The 19822-nt window shown below is 39.0% G+C and overlaps 2 protein-coding genes across 2 annotated transcripts in view; one reads left to right on the forward strand and one right to left on the reverse strand.

Annotated features, from left to right (window-relative positions):
• The window catches only part of LOC135486204 (tetratricopeptide repeat protein 39B-like), a 51795-nt gene extending 36527 nt beyond the window's left edge, over window positions 1-15268 (reverse strand). The window contains exons 1-4 of the mRNA XM_064768857.1: window positions 15244-15268; window positions 12699-12730; window positions 6123-6956; window positions 3266-3370 (exon numbers count right to left, since the gene is read on the reverse strand). Coding sequence (XP_064624927.1) covers window positions 3266-3370; window positions 6123-6175 — 158 coding nt within the window. The 5' untranslated portion in view covers window positions 6176-6956; window positions 12699-12730; window positions 15244-15268. The remainder of the gene's footprint in view (window positions 1-3265; window positions 3371-6122; window positions 6957-12698; window positions 12731-15243) is intronic.
• A 60-nt stretch (window positions 15269-15328) lies between these two features.
• LOC135486953 (PAT complex subunit Asterix-like) lies at window positions 15329-19442 on the forward strand. Its single transcript, XM_064770164.1, has 4 exons — window positions 15329-15461; window positions 16753-16852; window positions 18297-18394; window positions 19329-19442. Exons 1-4 carry the CDS (start codon window positions 15409-15411, stop codon window positions 19393-19395), a joined length of 318 nt encoding a protein of 105 aa, XP_064626234.1. The 5' UTR covers window positions 15329-15408; the 3' UTR covers window positions 19396-19442.
• Window positions 19443-19822: the final 380 nt, after the last annotated feature.

Below are 19822 nucleotides of genomic sequence, written 5' to 3' on the forward strand. Positions count from 1 at the left end.
AAGCCAAGGTTTTGGCCAACATTTCAGCTCCACCCGAGCGGGTTTGGTGAGACAATCAACACCGACAGAGAGGTATCAATTTCTATTCTAAAATATATACGAAAAATTTGATTTTAAAATGCTTTTTGACAGCTTCCGCATTTTTTTTTGTGGAAATATCTCTTAAGTGGTGGTCTAGGCCAACCGAAACCCACCGGGCATGCACCACAGGCCACTATGTCATTCCAAAATTGAAGACCAAGGTGTGCCTTGATGACGTAATGCAATGACACCATGACGTTATGACGACAGGGCAATGACGTTTATACCCTAGCATGCAAAAAGAATGACCAAGGTTCACGTGCCTGCAACATGTGACACAACCACATGATACGAGAAAATATAAAATGGCTGGATATCACACTTTACAATGGCAAAAATCCAATAGAAATGTTGAAATAATGTTGATTTCCAAATTGAAATCAGTTTTAATGCTAATCAGCTGACATAAATCATTGGGTTTTGTATTTGTCTAGAATGTGATATTGACTCATTTTTTCGCAACATCTTCATGCAGTCTTATATGACATGGGATTAAAAAGAAAATATGCATGTTTCGTCAGGACAGAGAAAAGGCATCACAAATGATGAAATGGTTCTGCATTACAGATTGACCGACAACAGATGGACAGATGGACTGACGGACAATAACAACAACAGATGACTGACAACAAGCGATCGTAAAACCTGGTTGAGCTAAAATTAATTGTCATCATGAGACGTTGTGTATGGAAATCATTCCAATTGATTTCTTCAGAAAGGGATTTATCGATACACAAGACGTTATAACAAGAGACCCAAGGGTTTGGCACTCAGCTGAAATACATAGGTACAATAAACAAAACATGGAAAGTACCTGGTATCTCTTTCAACCTCAATTTTGTTAACATATTATTAATATGCCTATCACACAAATAATAACAAATCGTGCCACTTATGGTTGAAATTTAAGAGCTTGAGCCCTATGACCTTGAAGAATAGATCAAATCGAAAACTTGGGTGATATGTAATGAAGAAATATTAGATACACCAACCATTTAGTCACTCTAGCTACAGCCAAAGGCTTTAAAAATATAATTTCCAAGATGGCCACCTGCCAAATTTTTAAAAATAAAGAAAATATAATAAACAAGTGAAAAAGGAAAAATTATTTTGCCCTGAAGTGGGATCAAACCCACAACCTTCGGAGTTACACAAAAGCGGGATATATTCAAATCAAGTTAAAACTGGGTCAATTACACAGACTTTTGCTCAGTAATGCCAACTGGAAGTATCACTATCAATCAAAACTATTGTAATTTTTTATCAAAACCAACTTGCATGCAGACTTCGTCAACTTTATTTCAAGCCTCTATCTATTGGAATAAAGCCACGAAAAATGTCCTTGTAATTTACACCTTGAGCCCCCTGGTGATCGAGAAGCGTACTAAATTTTCTGTCGGGGGCGTTTCCTTGGGTGTTCTTCCTAATGGCAAAATTTGAAGTGCCTAAGTCCTACGGTTTATTACAAAACGTGCACCATGTTGACGGATGGAAGGACAGATGCCATTCTGAATAGTTATTTTACCAGCTCCACGGTTGGTAAAGGTATTGGTTTACTTTTGCAACACAATAGAAACAAGGCCCTCCCATTACAGTGTCGGAGGGGTACAATCGGATAAAATTTATAAATGTGGGCCTTACGCCCCTCAAAATGAACTAATCTTTTGTCTGTTTCTTTTGTGTCGTCACGATTTTTCTTTGGCAAACCGATACCTTTACCCACTGTGTGCTCTGCTGACTTTCATCAGCTGAGCTAAAAATACTTCATCTGTCCACAGGCCTCAGGCCTAGATTCTAATCTAGGCATGTCTACTACTGTATACCATAAAATGTCCATGTCTATTTTTTTGCGCTTCATGAATATTTCTTAAAAAGAATTAACCCATTTAAACTGTTAAATTAAATTTTGAAAAGCGACCGCACAGTGTTAAACTGTTTCAGGCATAATTGCTTTTTGTTGGAAACAATTGTTAAAAAATATAAAACATTGGTCATTGTTTTTAATAAATCTCACTTCATTATTTTCCTATGGTAGGAGACATGCTTTCCTTTATTTTTCGACAGCTAAAATTTTTTTTCTGGGGCCATTAGGGTTGGGTGGTAGGGGCTGGAGAGAATGTTAAAATTCATTTGTTGCAATGTAGGTTATTCATAAGAAAAGGTTTTTTACAATGAATTGAAAAGTCTAATGTGTCTTTTTTCGATTTATATAAATATTTTTGTGGGGCGTCACCCTGTGCTCAATAATGACACCTTTGTTTCAGCACATGATAGATAATGAAATGAGGTGTCAGAGACAGTGACACACCAGTACTGCCATCTATATGACTCTGGGCAAACTAGGAGTGAAGCCGACGATCGCTGTGACATCTTATATCGTTCAAAACATTTAGAGAACCGGTCATTATGGTGTCGACGTATCAACTTGTTTACAACGCTGGTGTAGAGAATGGTCGTAACGAATTAACTCGTCTAAAACAGTAAGGAGTTAAAATGTCTCGATTTTATTTTGGCAGTTTGCAGGATGTTTTCAGTTTCTTCAATCAAAAAATATGTTTTTTGTATTTTTTTATTCTTGAAAGTCTTTGCTATTTACAAAGTCACAAAAATAGAACGCCTGCAAACGTTTTGCAGATCACAGTAATGAGCCCTAGGCCATGGGCTGCATCACGTTGGTTCATTGGACAATACCATCATCAGGTAGAACAGATGCTACCCAAGAAGTCATGGTGATCAATTTGAATAGAAATATTGATCATGAAAGGTCAATAAAGGCAACAATATCATGTAAAAATATGTTCTACTTTCGATGCATCCATGGATAATTGAGGGAGGGGGCAAACATTATGCTCCCCAAAAAACACGTTTCCATGCAGGTTTTGGCTAATTTCAAGACTTATGATACTGATAGAGCCTTAGAGGCCAAAAAGGGGTGTTTGGGACGTGAAATAATTTTTCATCAGGACTCATAAACCTATTTTCCACATACAAACTGTAGAATGTACGGCTTACTGACATGAAGGCGCACGCAAGGAGGGGGGTCTGAAATTTGATCGTTGGGTCATAGGTGCGTACTGACTATGGCCGGCAGCTCTGGCAGTAGTGTTCATGGCATCAAACACATCAAAAAGAAGTGCAACGACAATAATATTTTAGGAATTATGGGCCCTCCGTTCCAACTTACCATGGTTCCATGATAGCTTTAGCTTCAGAGAACTTGTTGTTGAGGAAGAGATTGAGCGCCATGGTGGTCTCTTCAATGGCCGCCCCAAGGTCCATCTCGGATGCCCTGAAAAGAAACATGAAATCATATAGCTTGAGGTATCGAAATGATGGGCTTTTACATTCACTGGGTGGGATTACACTCCAATTACAACAGTCCAAGCTCAATACGACATAAGGATACACTGACTGTTATGCAGTGATGGGAGATGTATGATATTTTCCACTTTCAGAATTTCTCATTTATCTTCTTTCAGCACTTTTCGGGAGAGTTTGATGTTGTGTATTATTGTCATGTTGGGATGGATAAGACGGGCCACAGAAGCCAGTGATCAATTTAAAGGTTCATGTATAAAAAGACGTGACATTGAAAAGTAACAACTCTAAAGAACCTGGACAAACGTAAACCTTCTATGGACAGAAGGGAACAGAGAAGGCCCGCACCATGCAACCCACATTTCACATGACAACTGCAATTTTTAAAACTGAACTGACAAACGGTTTCATATTGCTAAACCCTTTAGCCCTCCAAACTCCTGTGAACGCCCGCAGCTTTTTCCTTCAAACACCCGTGGACGACCACGATTTAGGGGTTGACATCTGACATGAAAGTGGTGACTCAAAACATCGTTCTGCTTGAGCCGATGTTCGGAGCTGAAATTCTGCTGAGTCATGGAGTCATCCGTTTACAGAGTAACACTACAAATTTCATGTTGAAATTGTTCATTTTTAGGATTTTTAGGAATGTTTCTGGAGGAACAGATGGAAAAACAATTAAAACGCTGGAGTGCTAAAGGGTTAACCAAATGGACCTGTAAATGAACATTTTTGAATTTCCCAATCAGACCTCGGCATAAGGCAGAAATAATGAATTCGTTTCACAAGTGATAAAGTGCTGTTTTACGACTTGGGACACGACATCATCATTCTGTCTTAATACAAACATATCAAAAATTTCAAAAATTACAGGCAATTTATCAATATGAACTCATGAATTTTATTTCAATTGAAGATTTCACTAAATATCTGCAATGCAGCCTTAGAGTTGAAATCAGAGTGGAAGTGGTAATGATGTGTGACCTCTGTTACATGAGAAATTCAATAACTCAAAGCAACTGAAGCTAAAGTTCGAAAATTTGGCTTTCATTCATTAAGTTAAGAAATATTGGCATGGCGCTCTAATGACGAAAATTAACTCGTTTACAGAATTATATTTCTAATTTTTGAATATACATGCATAACCTCTTTTTCACTTTACATCTATTTCGAAAATATTTGCTTCAAAAACCAATATGAACCAGGGTTGAACAAAAGCAATAATATGCACGAGACCAATATTCTGCGTCTCGATCACAAATATTCTGTGTCTCGATGTACAAACATAATTATTAGAATGTTTGTATTCCCTGCAGGTGGACGGTGAACATCACTCGGGAATCATCCATTAATCATCTCAATCAGAACACTATAAAGCTGTAGTGCAGTTAGGCAAGAGGAAAATGGTGTCATGACTGTAGAGAGGCCAACCATCACTAAAGTGAACTAAAATATCCCGAAGATGGAGATAAATCAGAGACATCCCTTTTTTTCAATGTCATTCTTGAGCAGTTTAAGACCTCAGGTCGAATTTAGTACTGAGGACAGTTCAAATCCTTTGAATGTTTGTGTATGATAAATACAATGAAGATTAGTTAGTATACTTGAACCTCGAAGCCAGTTGGTGACATGATTGATGTCCAACTTTAAAGTTTAATGTTTTGTATAATTGCGAATGTCTTTTTTTCCAGGAGCTTGTTTATGTCATAATCACAGTGACCTTACAGACAATATATAAATTGCAAACTAGTTGAGATGCTCCTGGCCACAATGGCAAAGTCCTTCCAGAAACTAGACTCCTCATGAGTTGCACAGCACCTGTGAGAAATCTTTCACTTGAAGAATCATAAATTGTCATGAACGGGTTTTGTGGTTGGGGAGAGGAAAGTGAATTCGAGGTAGGGGGTGCAGCTGCGAGCTCTATACCATGTGAATGACAGCATAACCATACCAGAATGCCAGGAAAAGAAGACTTTGAGGAGGAGAGCAGTGCCAATGATGGACACCGCCTTGATGAATCTATTAACTCTTTCACTGCCAAAAACGTTTTAAAACGTTATTGAAAATAGGGCGCTAAATTGCCAATAACGTTTCAAAACGTTATCCCAGTGTTTCCATCTACCCATCAAAAAGTAAACCAAACTATTGATTCTACGTTGATTTAAACCTCCCGCCATGTCTTCGGAAGTGTTCTCGGAAGCATTCGGTTCAATCTTGTCCCCAGGAAGTGGGTATTTCGAGTCAGGTGTTATTGGTGAAGATAGACCAATTTGAGATCAATTTGAGGGGTCAGCCTGATACTGATGATGATAATGACCAGGCAGTTGGGGGTAATGATATAAGTAGTAGTGACAATGACTCAGGTGATGGTGGGCAGGGGGCGCAGCCTGCTGCAGTTGGGAATCAAGCTGCACGTGGCCGAGGGCGTGGTCGAGGGTGCCAAAGAGGGCCCCCAGCTCCTGCAACAAAAAAGTGGTAAAAATGGCAAAAATGCTGCCAAGATGGGGGAATAACTTTAAAATAGGGCTGGCAGTGAAAGAGTTAGGAGGGCAACAAGAGCAGGAACCCTACTTTTTGAGACAAGTGCACCTCAACACTTAACAATAAGACTATTAATTACCACCACCCTACATTTATGCTAAAGTGCATCTTCACCAATGATTCTCACACTAAAGGACAAGGACATCCTGCTCCACATAAAACTATTTCCACAAAGTCCTAACCTGTCATTTTGATCACCAAAATTGCTGGCAAGGTCAGAGTCATCGTCAGACATTCTGGCGCGGATTTATTATCCCGTACTGGTAGTTTCACGACAACGGGGATATATCGGATCGACTCACACTCCAGCTCCAGGTTAGCTCAACTGCATGTCAGAGGAGCTTCGGTGAAATCCTGTTGCAACTTGATGTCGGTGCCAAATATGTTGGAGATGTGATTTATACATGAAATAGCAAACCTACTCCTTCGGAGAAATCCAATCAACCTATGCTGATTTCTCGCCTGGCAAAAGAATTGTATCCCTCAGCGATCTGAAACAATCACCAGGATATTTGGGTACTTTCACTGTCAGTGTCAAATCAATTCCATAAACGTTACTTAATGTGGATCACTTCTGGTACTGCTAGAATCCAGAGCAATTTTGGTTGATGCCAACAGGTGATTGAATTATCCGAGGAACACTCTAGTATCTGCAGATCATGGAGATTGCAAGATAGGGTTTTGATCATCTACCACACCCAGTAGTCACTTGTAGTGTAGTTTTAGTCAGCTCCGAAGTCCATTTGCACTGCCACTGGAAACCTAACTCCAAACTGAATGTCCTTCAAGTTTCCAATCTGATAGAAAATAATGCTGGGTTACCAGAAACAATTCAAATACTGCACTCATCAGCGGAAACGTTCCGTTTTTTCAGGCAATGTCAAATGTTCATAGATGAAGGCAAAGCAGTAAAATCTTTTATTCAATCTGGCGGAAAAATCCAATTTCATGCGCCATTACAAAACGTTCCTTTTTTAACATCTATCAATCAATGTGTAGTGCCTTGGATTCAATCCCTTTGAAGAAAGATACAACAATAGAAGAGCTGTACATCACAGGAACAACATGTACATGTATGGAGAAAAGCATCAAGAACATTAAAACTCAATTGCCATCAAGGTAAACGTCGATAAAAGCTGACATTTACCTTGAAACTAAGCCAATTTTAATGATGCTGGTATGTAAAATTTAAATAGCTTGCTATGCCACATGTAAGAAACCTGGGAGGAAATGTCAACAACAAAAGATCAAAATGAACCTGGATCTTTTGAACTGCGCTGTGACTATTCTTAAGCGACTATAATAATAATAATAATAATAATTTATTGTAAAAAAACCTCCAAATAAGGAGCAGACAACACAAATATGCAATAAAAATCATACACAGAGAACGAATAAAAAAGCGATCAAAAGGGTGAAAGTAAAAGCTTCAATAGTTTATGGCTTTTCCGGTTTAGATTGGCACATAAGGTTTTTACCGAATCCACAATTCCATTTTCCTCCCTGGTGATACGTCTAGGCCTACATGTTGGATTTACAAACAGGACATTGGCGGCAGAGAGGCCCGACGAACTAAACACTCGGTTACACAGGGTACCCTTAATTTTTCTCGTGCCAATGACGACGTCTCGTGCTTTACAATCGATGGAGAGAATCCTTCTTAAAAGTCCAATTTGCTTCTGTTCGATTACTTTCCGCGGGTTGTCAATATCTAATGCCCTTAATAGAGAGCTATGATGACAAAATTTCGATAAACCAAAGCATCTTTTGATCAGGGAACCCTGCAACTTTTCCAGTTTCCGAAAATTTTGGTAATGATAAACAATTCATATAAAGCAAGCCTTGTTTTTGCCATTATACAATTCCCATAGGTTATTGTGACATTTAACTGAATATTTGCACCTTATGGCTATGATATTTTGGATTGCACTAAAGGATTTGAGTGATAATAATTGCAATTTCTTATGAAAATTCGATGAAGTTCAAGTTGGCTTGCTGAGTTAATAGATAGGTGAGCCAATCGAAGTCCAATGTCATCAAATTCAAAACTGCGCTTTGGAATTGATATTTTGGATAATTTTCTTGTACGGTAGTTGATAATGGTTTTTCTGTTAGAGCACCCCAACAGATTTTACTGCTAATTCTGGACAAAACTAAAATGTATTGTGTCATGATTATAGCAAGGATAGATTAGTCCATACTTGATTATAGCATCAGCCTAAGAGATTTGGGGAGAAGAACACATGTCAGGCCAAAATGGGCAATTTTGACGTCCTAAAATATTTTTTCAGTCATTTCAAAGATTTCCCCCAAAAACATTCAAATGGGGATGCATATGACCCCCTCTATGAAAAACTGCAACCAGTTGAGAAAATCTCAAGGAAAGGAGTCAAAGGAACACCCTGAGGGTACAAAGACCATGTTTTACTCACGCATGCTGCTGTTCATTTGTCTTATTTATCTCTCCATCAAACTCATTCAGGTCAGAAGCGGAATTTGAGAAATCAAGGCCAATTTTCAATGCCGTTGTTGAGAAAAATGCTTCTTTCAGCACATGAAATAGTGGCATGTCGTCTAAGTCCATCATTTAAGTCCATATGTGTACAATGTAGATGAGAATGAATAAGCAAGCCCCTTACATTGTCAACTTTAACTGAACCTCTATGCAATATGCTGGTATCAGGTAATGCCCAATTAAGTATGTTTCAAGTCCATCGACCCAGAAATAAAGGACAGGCACTGACAGGTGATGCCATCACAATATATCACAGAATAAAAATGCTCAACGCGGTATAATTTTATACTCGGGTCTCAAAAAGAGAAAATCCCCCCAAAAGAAGATAGTGAATTCTCCATTGACTGAATATTGCCATGCTCTATCCAGTGGCAGTATGGCCCAGAATTATTTTCCTTTTGACAATAGTAAAAGTATTAGATTATATACTCCTTCGAAAGTATGAAAATGTATTGTCTACTTCAGATGCACAATTCGGTTTTAAAAAGAGCCTGTCAACGGCAAGTTGTAGCACTGTGGTAAATGAGGTGGTCGATTATTACAATAACTGTAACACTGCTGTTTATTGTATAATGTTAGATGCAAGTAAAGTGTTTGATTACGTTCATTTCGTTAGATTGTTCCGAATATTATTAAAAAAGGGTTTGTGTCCGTTGATTGCACGGTTACTAGCAAATTTGTATACTAGCCAGCAAATACGGGTTCAGTGGGGTGACTCTTCGCAGCAGAATTCTCTTTAAAGAATGGGGTAAAACAAGGAGGGGTGCTTTCACCTGTACTATTTGGTATATACTTTGATGAATTAATAACGGGTCTAAGAAATTCAGGTTTTGGGTGCTACATTGGTAATCTGTTCTGTGGTGCCTTTGCATTCGCAGACGATGTAATCATCATGTCTCCAACACTGTTCGGGTTGAAGAAATTGCTGAAGATTGCAAAGCAATTTTCAATTGTTTTTAAAATATCATTTAATGCTTCAAAGAGCAAGTCATTGGTATTTGGCCCTCAGGATGATCCTCCCGAGGTGTTTTTTGATGGCAATTTAATAAGGCCTTCCACTGAAGAAATCCACCTTGGCATTCTTCTTGGGCATGATGTCCGTCGGAGAAGGGTACATGAAATGGTCAATGACCTCTACAAAAGAAAAATATAGTATTGGCACAATTTAGATTTGCTAACTTTGAAACTCGATACCACTTATTTAAGACTTATTGTATGTCATTATATGGTTCCCAGCTTCTTGACTTGTCTAAGCCATATATGACAGATTTGTATGTAGCGTGGCGAAAGTGTGTCCTTAAAATCTTGTGCCTTCCATACTGTACGCATAATGTCTTACTTCCATATATAATCCAGGACCTGTGTATTCAAACACAAGTTCAAAAACGTTTCCTTAAGTACTTTTGAAGTATCCTGATGTCAGCAAATGTTTTCTTAAACCTTAGCTCAAAATTGATTATTCAGGGTAGCTTCGTCTATTGGAAAAAGTGTTATGTGGCTCCTAAATATGTATAATTGGAACAGGACCCTCTTACCAAATCTAGGGACGATGCTTGATATAATAACTTAACAGACTGATATGCACGTTCAAAATGGGGTAGCATCCCAAATAGGAGAATTGATGGTTATGAGGGAATCTTTGGATGATAATATATTCAACTACAGGGAAATTACTGACAAAAACTTGAATATCTATGTACAATGTATGTAACTATACCATAGGGTTGATTATGGGTAATTGTATATGTATTACCTATTCTTAGATCATACGTGTTTAGAGATATGCATTCAGAATTGTATTAATTGGTCATCAGTTTTCAACGCACCCAGCACTATTCACTGTAATGCGCTGTTTTACTACTATGTACAGATTGTGTATGAAATAAATATGATATATAATAGAATTCTATTGTGTATCCATTGTGCGAGGGAAAATAATTCTGGGCCACCCTGTAGACCGTTTTGAATGTATCAGCCTTCACGTTGGTGCTAACTGCTATGGTGCTATTTGAGGGCCAACAATTTTTTCTTATTTTCAAAAAAGCGTTATGACCTCCCTACACATGGTTTCTATCATACCAAATATGGATTACTAATCTATACTCGATCATACATGTATTTTAAATATACCAAGATGACTCAAAAACCCTTTAAAAAACATTTTTAATCCATAAAACTAAGAAATTGGTGTCTGCCAAAAAAACAAGTGAAAACGCTGGTACATCCGGAAGCCGAAGAAGACACTTTATCCTGTTTACACCCCAAATGGCATAAACATAGAGAAGCTATAGGGGCAATTAAAGCATAGGGATAAGATTCAGAAATACAGATTTCTTTAAGTTGGTCTCTTTCGAATATTATCATCAAAGTGATGTCCATAAAAATGTCCACCCTGTCTGGTAGAAATATCTTAATTCAGATGTTGTTGTAGTTTGTACAACAAGATGTACAATCAATGTAGGAACAAGGTGATCAAACCTGATGTATAGCAGGTGTGCATCCAACACTTACATTACACAACATATTCATAACTGCTGCATTCCAAAAGGAAGCAGCAATCATGCTCTTTATTAGCATTGACAATTAAATGCACACTTGAAGAACCCAGGAACCTGACTGTGCATAAAAGTCACCTCAAGACAATCAACTTGACCCCCTTGCTTCTGCTACAGTGCCCCTATAAGCTCCACAGCAGAAGGTTTTTGCCACATCATGACTCTGGTTGTCCCAGGTTGTAGTAAAGTCATTGACATTCAGGGTCAAGACGAAAGAATACAGCCAGATCAGGCTTAAAATCAGCCAAATTGTCTGGCTGGTATCCCAATTAAATATTTGCCTTTTTTGCGATAAGAATGATTTTGCATAAACCAGCTAAAATCAATGACTGTGTTCATCAAGATTTCAAGCATATATTCAAAAACTATCAAGATCAACTGAAATCAAACGAAAACGGCAGAATCGAAAGTACCACAAAGTAGTCACAACAAATCAGCATCCATCTCAAACTCCAAAGCACAGAAAGCTCCCTCAAAATACGGTCACTCCGCAAAAACAGGCTTGACCGGTGCGATTGTTTGAATCCTGGGCAATGAAATACTGGGCATAGAGATCATTTATAATGCCGAGCTGCATTATGCAGGCATAAGCGCCACACCATTGCAACAGCTGCAATTACCAATGCAATAGGCCTGTCGGGTGTTGTTTGCTCAACGACAGACGCACCAGATGCCCTAAGAACCTTTGAAAACATTAATGAACCGAACAACAGAGAGAGATAGAGTTTTTCCATTACACAACGGTTGTGAACAGTCTGATATAACCAACGCGGGCCATACCTTTATTTTCAAATTGATATTACATTGCATATTTATGACTCCATTACACCAGAAAGATGAAAAAGTGCTGGATTTAAAAATAATACAAGTTTTAATCTCATGCAAAACTCTGGCTATATTATGTTTGGCAATATTCTAAGGTGCACTCCAACCTGTTTCCAAATTTTTTTCTCGTGATGACTTTTAAAATAACACCTGTTTTGATTGCTGAGGGTGATTAGGTGTCAGCCACTGCTCTGTGACTCTCCCAGGGAAAACTGTCAAATCTTCCAGATAACACAGGTCAGTCACTCTGATATTTAAGAGCAGCCAAAATTGGTCAAAAATTCTCAGGAATAAAGGGGACAAACTTTTTGTTAGTTTTGAAACAAAGACCCTTTTTCATTTTAAACTGAGGTTTATTCATGCAAAACAATTACAGTAGAACCTCCCTTAGCGGACACCTCTCTACTAAGGACACCCTCTCTATTAAGGACACTAGTTTTGGTCCCAAATAGGTCATTTACATTCATTTTGACCTCTCTAATCAGGACACCTCTCTATTAAGGACAGCACTTGTCAGTCCCGAGGGTGTCCTTAATAGAGAGGTTCTACTGTAAAATGACCCTGTCTTTTTCACCAATAATGCCTATGAAGACCATGTGATGAGTTTTGTAGATTAATCAAGTCCGAGGTCACCAAAACAAAGATGCCCTTTTTTATGGGAGAACAGCCCCTTTTTACTGAAACTGTGCCCTACATTTTTGAAACATAATGCAAACATCTTGGGCAATGGAGAGGAGGATGTCAGTTGGTTAAAAAGTGTCAGCTATCGGCAAGAATTCATTAAGACTTTATGAATACTTGCAAGCGGGTTTGGAATTGAACATGAATCACTTCTATGCCTATCAACAAGAACTTCTACTTACACTTGTCTGTTTTCCAAGGCATCTTCAAAAGACTGAAATGAAGGAATTATAAATGATGAAATGGCAAAAACACCACTCTGCTCATCCGATTGAACTTTGGTTATGAAATTTGTAGTAGTTTATAGTCATGTCAATGTCAGCCAGGCAAAAAGCCTGGTGCCAAGCTTTTAAAGAGAACACTGCCAAGCAATGTCTTTGGACCTTGAATGAAATGGCCAGGGCCATTGTGCTCACCTTCCTCACAGACAGTTTATTACAGCACGTTGATCAAGCCCTTAGTTTCGATTTTAGCCTCCTGGTGGCCAAACAAGGAATCAAAATAGACCCACCAGGTTTCAAGTCCAGTAAAATACAAAACATGCCACTATCGGCCAATTTACGCTATTTGACTAACTCAAAGTAACTGCGACCTTGAGAAGTAGGTAAAGTCAAAAACCTGTGGCTGTGTGATATGTCATGTACCATCATCACATGTACCTGTAACAAATATTAGGTGATGATTGAGCCCTCAGACAGTTAGGAAGATAGCACTTCTTGTGATTTTGGTTTGAGCCACCTGGTGGCCAAATCAGGAATCGAACCTGACCAAACTTAGGTTTCCCAGGTGTCATTACATAGGGGAACATATGTACCACTACCAAGTTTCAAGTCATATGATAAAAATTTGCCAATGATTTTAAGCAGTTTCAGTGTTTTCCATTTTAACCACCTGGTGGCCAAAGCAGGCATTGAACTGCATCAAAATTTCGTCTGCAAGGTTTTATAACATAGGGCAACATATGTACCAAGTTTCAAGTGGACAGTAGTAGTCTTTAATATCTACCTGTTTACCAATTCGAGGCATCTACTGGCCAAGGACAATCAGTAACGAAGACCTACTGAGAGACGCAAACCTGAAGCCCATATCAGAATTGGTGAAGGAACGAAGATGGCAATGGTTGGGCCATGTGCTCCGAATGCCTGCAAACGCATTGCCAAGGAGAGCACTCACATGGACACCACAGGGGAGACGGAATAGAGGCAGACCAAGAGAGACCTGGCGGCGTTCCATGGCAAAGGAACTTCAAGAGAAGGGCCTAACGTGGGAGGCAGCCAGACAGCGAGCAGCCAACAGACTTGAGTGGAGGACCCTGGGGAACGCCCCATGTGCCACCTAGGGCACGAAGGGTCCTAAGTGTTTACCAAAAATTGGAAAAGTTTCAGAAAATTTAATAACCTACCGCTTAACTGGTGGTCAGCCAATGCTATAGCATGTACATGCGTTATTGAGCAATTTATAATGTGAATGTACAGGCTATATATAGCATTGGCTGACCGCCAGATAAGCGGTAGGTTTTTAAAGTTTCAGAAACTTTCCAATTCTTGGCAAACAAGTAGATATTAAAGATTACTGCTGTGTACCATGATGAAATATATAATATTCTCACTATGCAAAGAGTTGGAGTTTTGAAAAATTCTTTGGCGATGACTTTGTGATCTTGTTGCATATGTGGTGACGGAGATCTCCAAATGTACAGTGCATTACCTTCCATTATTTCACATCATGTGTTGTCAGTGGGGGTGAGCTCTTATTTATAAGTGCCTGTGGATAAACTCCCCCAAAATCAATTCCATGGCATACTTCAGCTTCAAAATAAGATTTCAGCTGGAGTATAGCTCAAGTGTTTGGTCACCACACACCTTAAACATCATCAACAAGCTGGAAATGGTGCAATGCAGGGCTGCTCGCTGGGCCTTTAAAACAGGTATCATGACATAACACGTTGAGAGTTAACGACATGCTGGGCCTCCTGCACTGGCCAACATTCCAACAAAGGCGCGACCACAGGAGCCTCTGTCTGTTTTTCAAGATGACAAGAGGCAAGGCAGCGACAATCCTACAGAATTACTTGACCCGATCCTTCAGAAAGTCGAGATTGAGCAACTCCAACACATTCATACAACCAAAATGTGGGACTGGGGGCGATGCATTCAAGCTTTCTTTTTTTCCAGGACTGTCAGACTCTGGATGAGCTGCCAGAGAGTATGGTGATCTCACCCTCCCTAGCCTCCTACAGGAAGGCACTGACAGCCAATAAATCAAGTTGTTGCCTAAATCAGTAGACGTTCTCCAAGTTGAAGTTCTTGTTACTATTATTCTCACTTTTATTTCAACCTGTTCTAGGCCTAATACACTTTTATTTATCGAGGCCTACACTTTCCTTTTTAGGCCTATATGCTATAAACTAGTGTTTGGCATATAATTATTTGCAACCCAGTCATCCGTCAACTGTCCTCAATCTGTTAAAGCTAGACAGCAAAAAACGTCTCAGTGACATGTCTTGCCAAGTGCATGAGTCGAGTCATGAGAGTCTTTTGAGAGTGTTTTGACAGTTTCGTCAAAATTTCTCAAAAATGTGTCTATTCTTCTTTAGGTTTGTTGGCATCAACTAGCAAAGAATCAATTAAAACACTGCATTTTCCTAAGCGTTGAAGTTTATTCTAACAGTGTTCAAAATTTCAAATCATTTTTAATTCTTCATTTGTCATAAAAAGGGGTTCATACCTCACTCTCTTCGCTTTCGTCTTCTCTTTCAGACATTTTTACACGGGAAGTAAACACGGTGAATTGCGCATGCGTCGTTGAAGAAACTCGCTTAACTTCCGTTTTATGGGCTGGACAAAAATTTATTAAAAATCTTCTTTTTTACCGGTTTTAACGTTAAATACGATGTCTTTACCTAACAGCGCCAATGATCCTCGACGACCAAATAAAGTACATCGGTAAGAAAGTAAAATTGTTGGATAGAATTATATTTTTCACAAGAAAACCTGCTGTTTTCACTCTGTACTAGCTGTACGTACGACGTGCATTTTTACACACATGAAACCATACCACGACACCATGTATGTGTACATGTACACGTACATAATCATGACGTGTGCATGTATGTATGCACATCCTAAGCTTCAATCAAGGCCATTTACTCACCCGAGCTGAGCACTATAGAGGCCCTCACACTAGGAAGAGGAAGCCACTGTTGGCCGCACACATTAAATAAGTTGTAAAAAAAAGACTGCATGGACATGGTCGCACTCGCACACCACATCAGGGTTTCCGCCAGGATTAAATTATTTTGAGGGGAGCAAAAAAAAAAATTTTTTTTTTCTTAAAAAAGGTATTGACCCCTCCTGAGATGTTTTTTGGCCCTAAAACCGCTACAATTGGCTCCCAAAATATTTTACATATCAAATCATGAAAATTACTCATTTGACAGTAAAACAAACTTTAGTGCTCAAAATTAAGGGGGGGGATATCCCCCCTTGAAATATTTTTTAGGGGGGGATGAATCCCCCCATCCCCCCTCTGGCGGAAACCCTGCACATTTTCTTTTGTTCGTTGTGCCTGTCATCATCATCATCACAATGCAGGTTTTTTTACCGTTTTCCGGTCTTTCACTGCTCAATTAAAAGTAGGAAAAAAAATAACGCTCGCGAGGTGGTAGTTCAGTCTGGTGCGTCAGGGTAACTTGGCTTTCTTCCTCTCTCTGTATACTACATTAATGTCAATATTTAGGTTTGTTTCGGCTGTCTCCAAAACCAATTTGAAATTGAAGAATACAAACCTTAACTTCTTTCTAGTTGCTAACTTTTCTTTTGCTTATTCCTTGCAATAATCTCACTGAACCTTTTGCTTTGTGGTATTTACCGATAATTTTTCTGATCGCAGGGACGTTTTGTATAAGCACTTTCAAAATCATGTAATAATAATAAATTCAACAGGGTGTGCTCCAGTGTTAGAAATTTCATCCGATGATAGTGCGCTTTGGATGCAGAGATTGTTTTCATGATTTCAATAGTGACCGCATTGCTAGGGACGATGGAGGAGCCCTTTTAATTGTGGTCTCAAGGCCTTTTTGAAAAGGCGGTCAACACTGTAGTTAACTTGTCGAAGTATTGGGGAATTGGCAATTTTGGTGTTGTCACACTCGAAACAGGAATAAATGTTAACTTTTTTTCTGTTACTGTCAGTAATTCCTGAAAGTCTTTTTCTTATCTGTTCATCTATCTTCAGATACAAGCCCCCATCCTCCGGAGGACCTCTTGATGATCCAACACCAGATTACATGAACCTACTGGGCATGGTATTTAGCATGTGTGGACTCATGTTGAAGGTGAGTATCTGGATGCCTCTTGAGTTGGAGTAGGCTGGCTGGCTAACAACACAGCTATGACTAAGTCTAAGCCCTTTTTAACCCTTTTAGTGTCAACCATGTTTTACATTTTCCTACCCCAGAATGTCAAGCATGTTTTTGGGTTTTAGCAGCTTTTAGGTAACTCTTTTATGAAGCCTTGTAGCTCAGAAGTGTTCACTTCTATCACTTTACAGTAATTGAAAAGTTTGTAGGCAATTGCCTGGAGCAAAGGATGGTACCAGTTGAATGCGTATATGTCATTTCATTTTTGGGTAAAAACCATGAAAAAGTGTGAAAAACGCGCAAATTCTGACGATTTCTTTGAAATAATTTTCTAAAATGTACTTTAGGAATTGTTTGTAGCAGATCTCTTCTGATAATTGTTTAGTACACTATCCTGGATGAAGCTAAAGAAATTTCAACATGAATTGGTTATTTTTTGGGGTGAAAATGTGATTTTGAACTATCGTCAGAATTCGGTGTTTCCGCTGGTTTGATTTTCAGAGCGAAATTGTGGGAAATATCACTGTAGAAAGCATATGAGTATTCGGTACCAAACGATCAGATTTGATTGGCTCTTTCGAAAGGTAGATATAAAACACGGACTGGACAATGCTGAAACGATGTACATGCTGTTTTCTAATGTTATATCCCCTGTCGACCTCAGGTCGAGAGTGACACTAACGGGGTAGCTTTTCCATCTCGACCTGAGGTCGAGAGTGACACTAAAAGGGTTAAGAGAGACTCTATTCGAGGATGAACCAACATTAATGATAACCTTCTTAATTATTTCCACCTCTTTTGAAAGTAAGATTCTTCCCCCGACTCACCGTCTTTGAAAAACACAACCAGGTGACTCCTTGTGCCTCAAAAAAATTTGTAAGATCAGTGAAATGTCCGGAGTTCTCCATCGTATTATCCAGGTGCAGGTCCCAGGAAAAATAAACTTTTTCCATTTTGGCATCCTTATACAAACAATTTGGCACCTGTCAGATTCACGGGGTTGGTTATGGGTTTCCTGTTCGAGCACTCAGATTTTCTGCCAATCAGGACAAAATTGAAATGAAAAGAGAAGTGTGCTGAAATGTGCTCACTGGTTCTGCCCCTGGTCCCAAATAAATGTTGTGGAAAACACTGACATCAAAACAATGATCTTTAAAAATGATTCTGTCAACAACGCCAAAAAAGGCAGACCCACCCCTCTTATACCATATGGCTTGACAGACCTTCTACTATGAAGGTAAAACTTTGTGTAGGTGTTAAAAGGCCATATCTTGAGGAGCTGCAAGATGATTTCATCAGATAGGGGGTTTCTACATGTATTGTACTATGAAGATTTGAAATCTGTTTCAGATGAGACTGTTCAGATGTGGCCTATTTTAACTTTTACTAATTTCGTTTTATTCCCATCGTCTCCTTGCAGATGAAGTGGTGCGCCTGGGCTGCCGTTTATTGTTCATTCATTAGCTTTGCCAATTCTAGATCATCTGAAGATACCAAACAAATGTTAAGCAGCTTTATGTAAGTCTCCAAATTTGACTCATTGTATTTAAAAAGAATATATATACAGTAGAACCTCTCTATTAAGGACACCCTCGGGACTGACAAATGCTGTCCCTGTTAGAGAGGTGTCCTGATTACAGAGGTTGATTTGAATGGAAAAACCCAATTTGGGACCAAAACTAGTGAGAGAGGCTGTCCTTAATAGAGAGGTGTCTGCTAAGAGAGGTTCTACTGTATATATACATGGGGGCTCGTAAAAAACAGACAATCCTACTTCCACCACCCAAAGGCCCAAAGCACCAGCACCACTGAATCAAGGATCTTTCGCGAAAAAAATTATGCCAACACCTCAATTTGGCAAAGTTCTAGATGTAGCTCCAGAGCAAATTTTGTTAACTCCTGACTTAGCTTCACATTCACTTGCATGGCTTCACTTGGACATTTAATTTTTCTTCAGAAAGATTTTCCATCCACTGGTACTAGTGCTTGGAGTCTGAGGGTGGGGTTAATATATGCTGATGTCACGTTTTTGGGGACCACCACATACATGCAGGGGTATTTCTCTTCCTCAGGTTGATAATAATCCTTATCGGTGGTGAATCAGCTTTATTAAATAACTTGCGAATTGATTACAGAAAACCCTACTGAATTTACTGACTTAACTTTTTGTTAGCCTGTCTAAAACTTTGCAACATTTATATCGTGAAATGTGAACAAATGCATTTCTCAGTGCATAGGTGTTTCACCTGCAAAGAGTACATGTGCAGTGTCGGCTCTGGAAGCACCAGTGAGTTATCCTGAGAAATTCTCAATGCTGCAAAGGCTAGCCAAAACCGAGACGAGATTATCAAGAAGTGATTGTTAATCTGACAAGTAATTTCAAATCTTTAATGTCCATATGTGAAGTATTTATAAATGGCTGTATCTGATTATTTCCTTTCTCTTTTTTCAGGTTGTCAATTTCTGCCGTTGTCATGTCATATTTACAGAACCCACAGCCAATGACTCCTCCATGGTGAACAATAAAGTATTATTATTTATTTGTAAAAAGCTGAAGTTGCTGTCATTTATTGAGTTGATTGCTTATTTCTCAGAATTTGTAGAGAAGTTCACGGTTCGCACTTCCAGTAATGAAGGGCAGTGAGTTAGTGGCTAATCGAATCTGCTAGGGGGCGCTGTCACTTGTGTATCTTTTCAGGGCTCATACCTGAAAAACAACAAACAAAGTGAAACGATCACGGCAAAACCAATCACATCAGCCATGGGCAATATTTGTGACGTTTGGTGGCTATGTTTCATTAACGCTGCAGTCGGTGTTGTTTGTAAGGGCCTTGAAAAGGTACACGTCTCGCTGCTGCATTAACACAGGGATTTATCAAAAGTCCACTGCCCCATTGTACCAGAATGTTTGCAAGTACAATGTACGGAAGAACCCTTAGTTGTGAT

Source organism: Lineus longissimus, chromosome 4, assembly GCF_910592395.1.
Source record: "Lineus longissimus chromosome 4, tnLinLong1.2, whole genome shotgun sequence".
Taxonomy (NCBI): Eukaryota; Metazoa; Nemertea; class Pilidiophora; order Heteronemertea; family Lineidae; genus Lineus; species Lineus longissimus.

Excerpts from the sequence above, each read along its gene's own strand:
- LOC135486953 (XM_064770164.1), top strand. The coding sequence starts at position 15,409 with ATGTCTTTACCTAACAGCGCCAATGATCCTCGACGACCAAATAAAGTA. Across the intron at positions 15,462-16,752 it reads CGACCAAATAAAGTACATCG|ATACAAGCCCCCATCCTCCG; the intron begins GTAAGAAAGTAA and ends ATCTATCTTCAG. Across the intron at positions 18,395-19,328 it reads CAAATGTTAAGCAGCTTTAT|GTTGTCAATTTCTGCCGTTG; the intron begins GTAAGTCTCCAA and ends CTCTTTTTTCAG.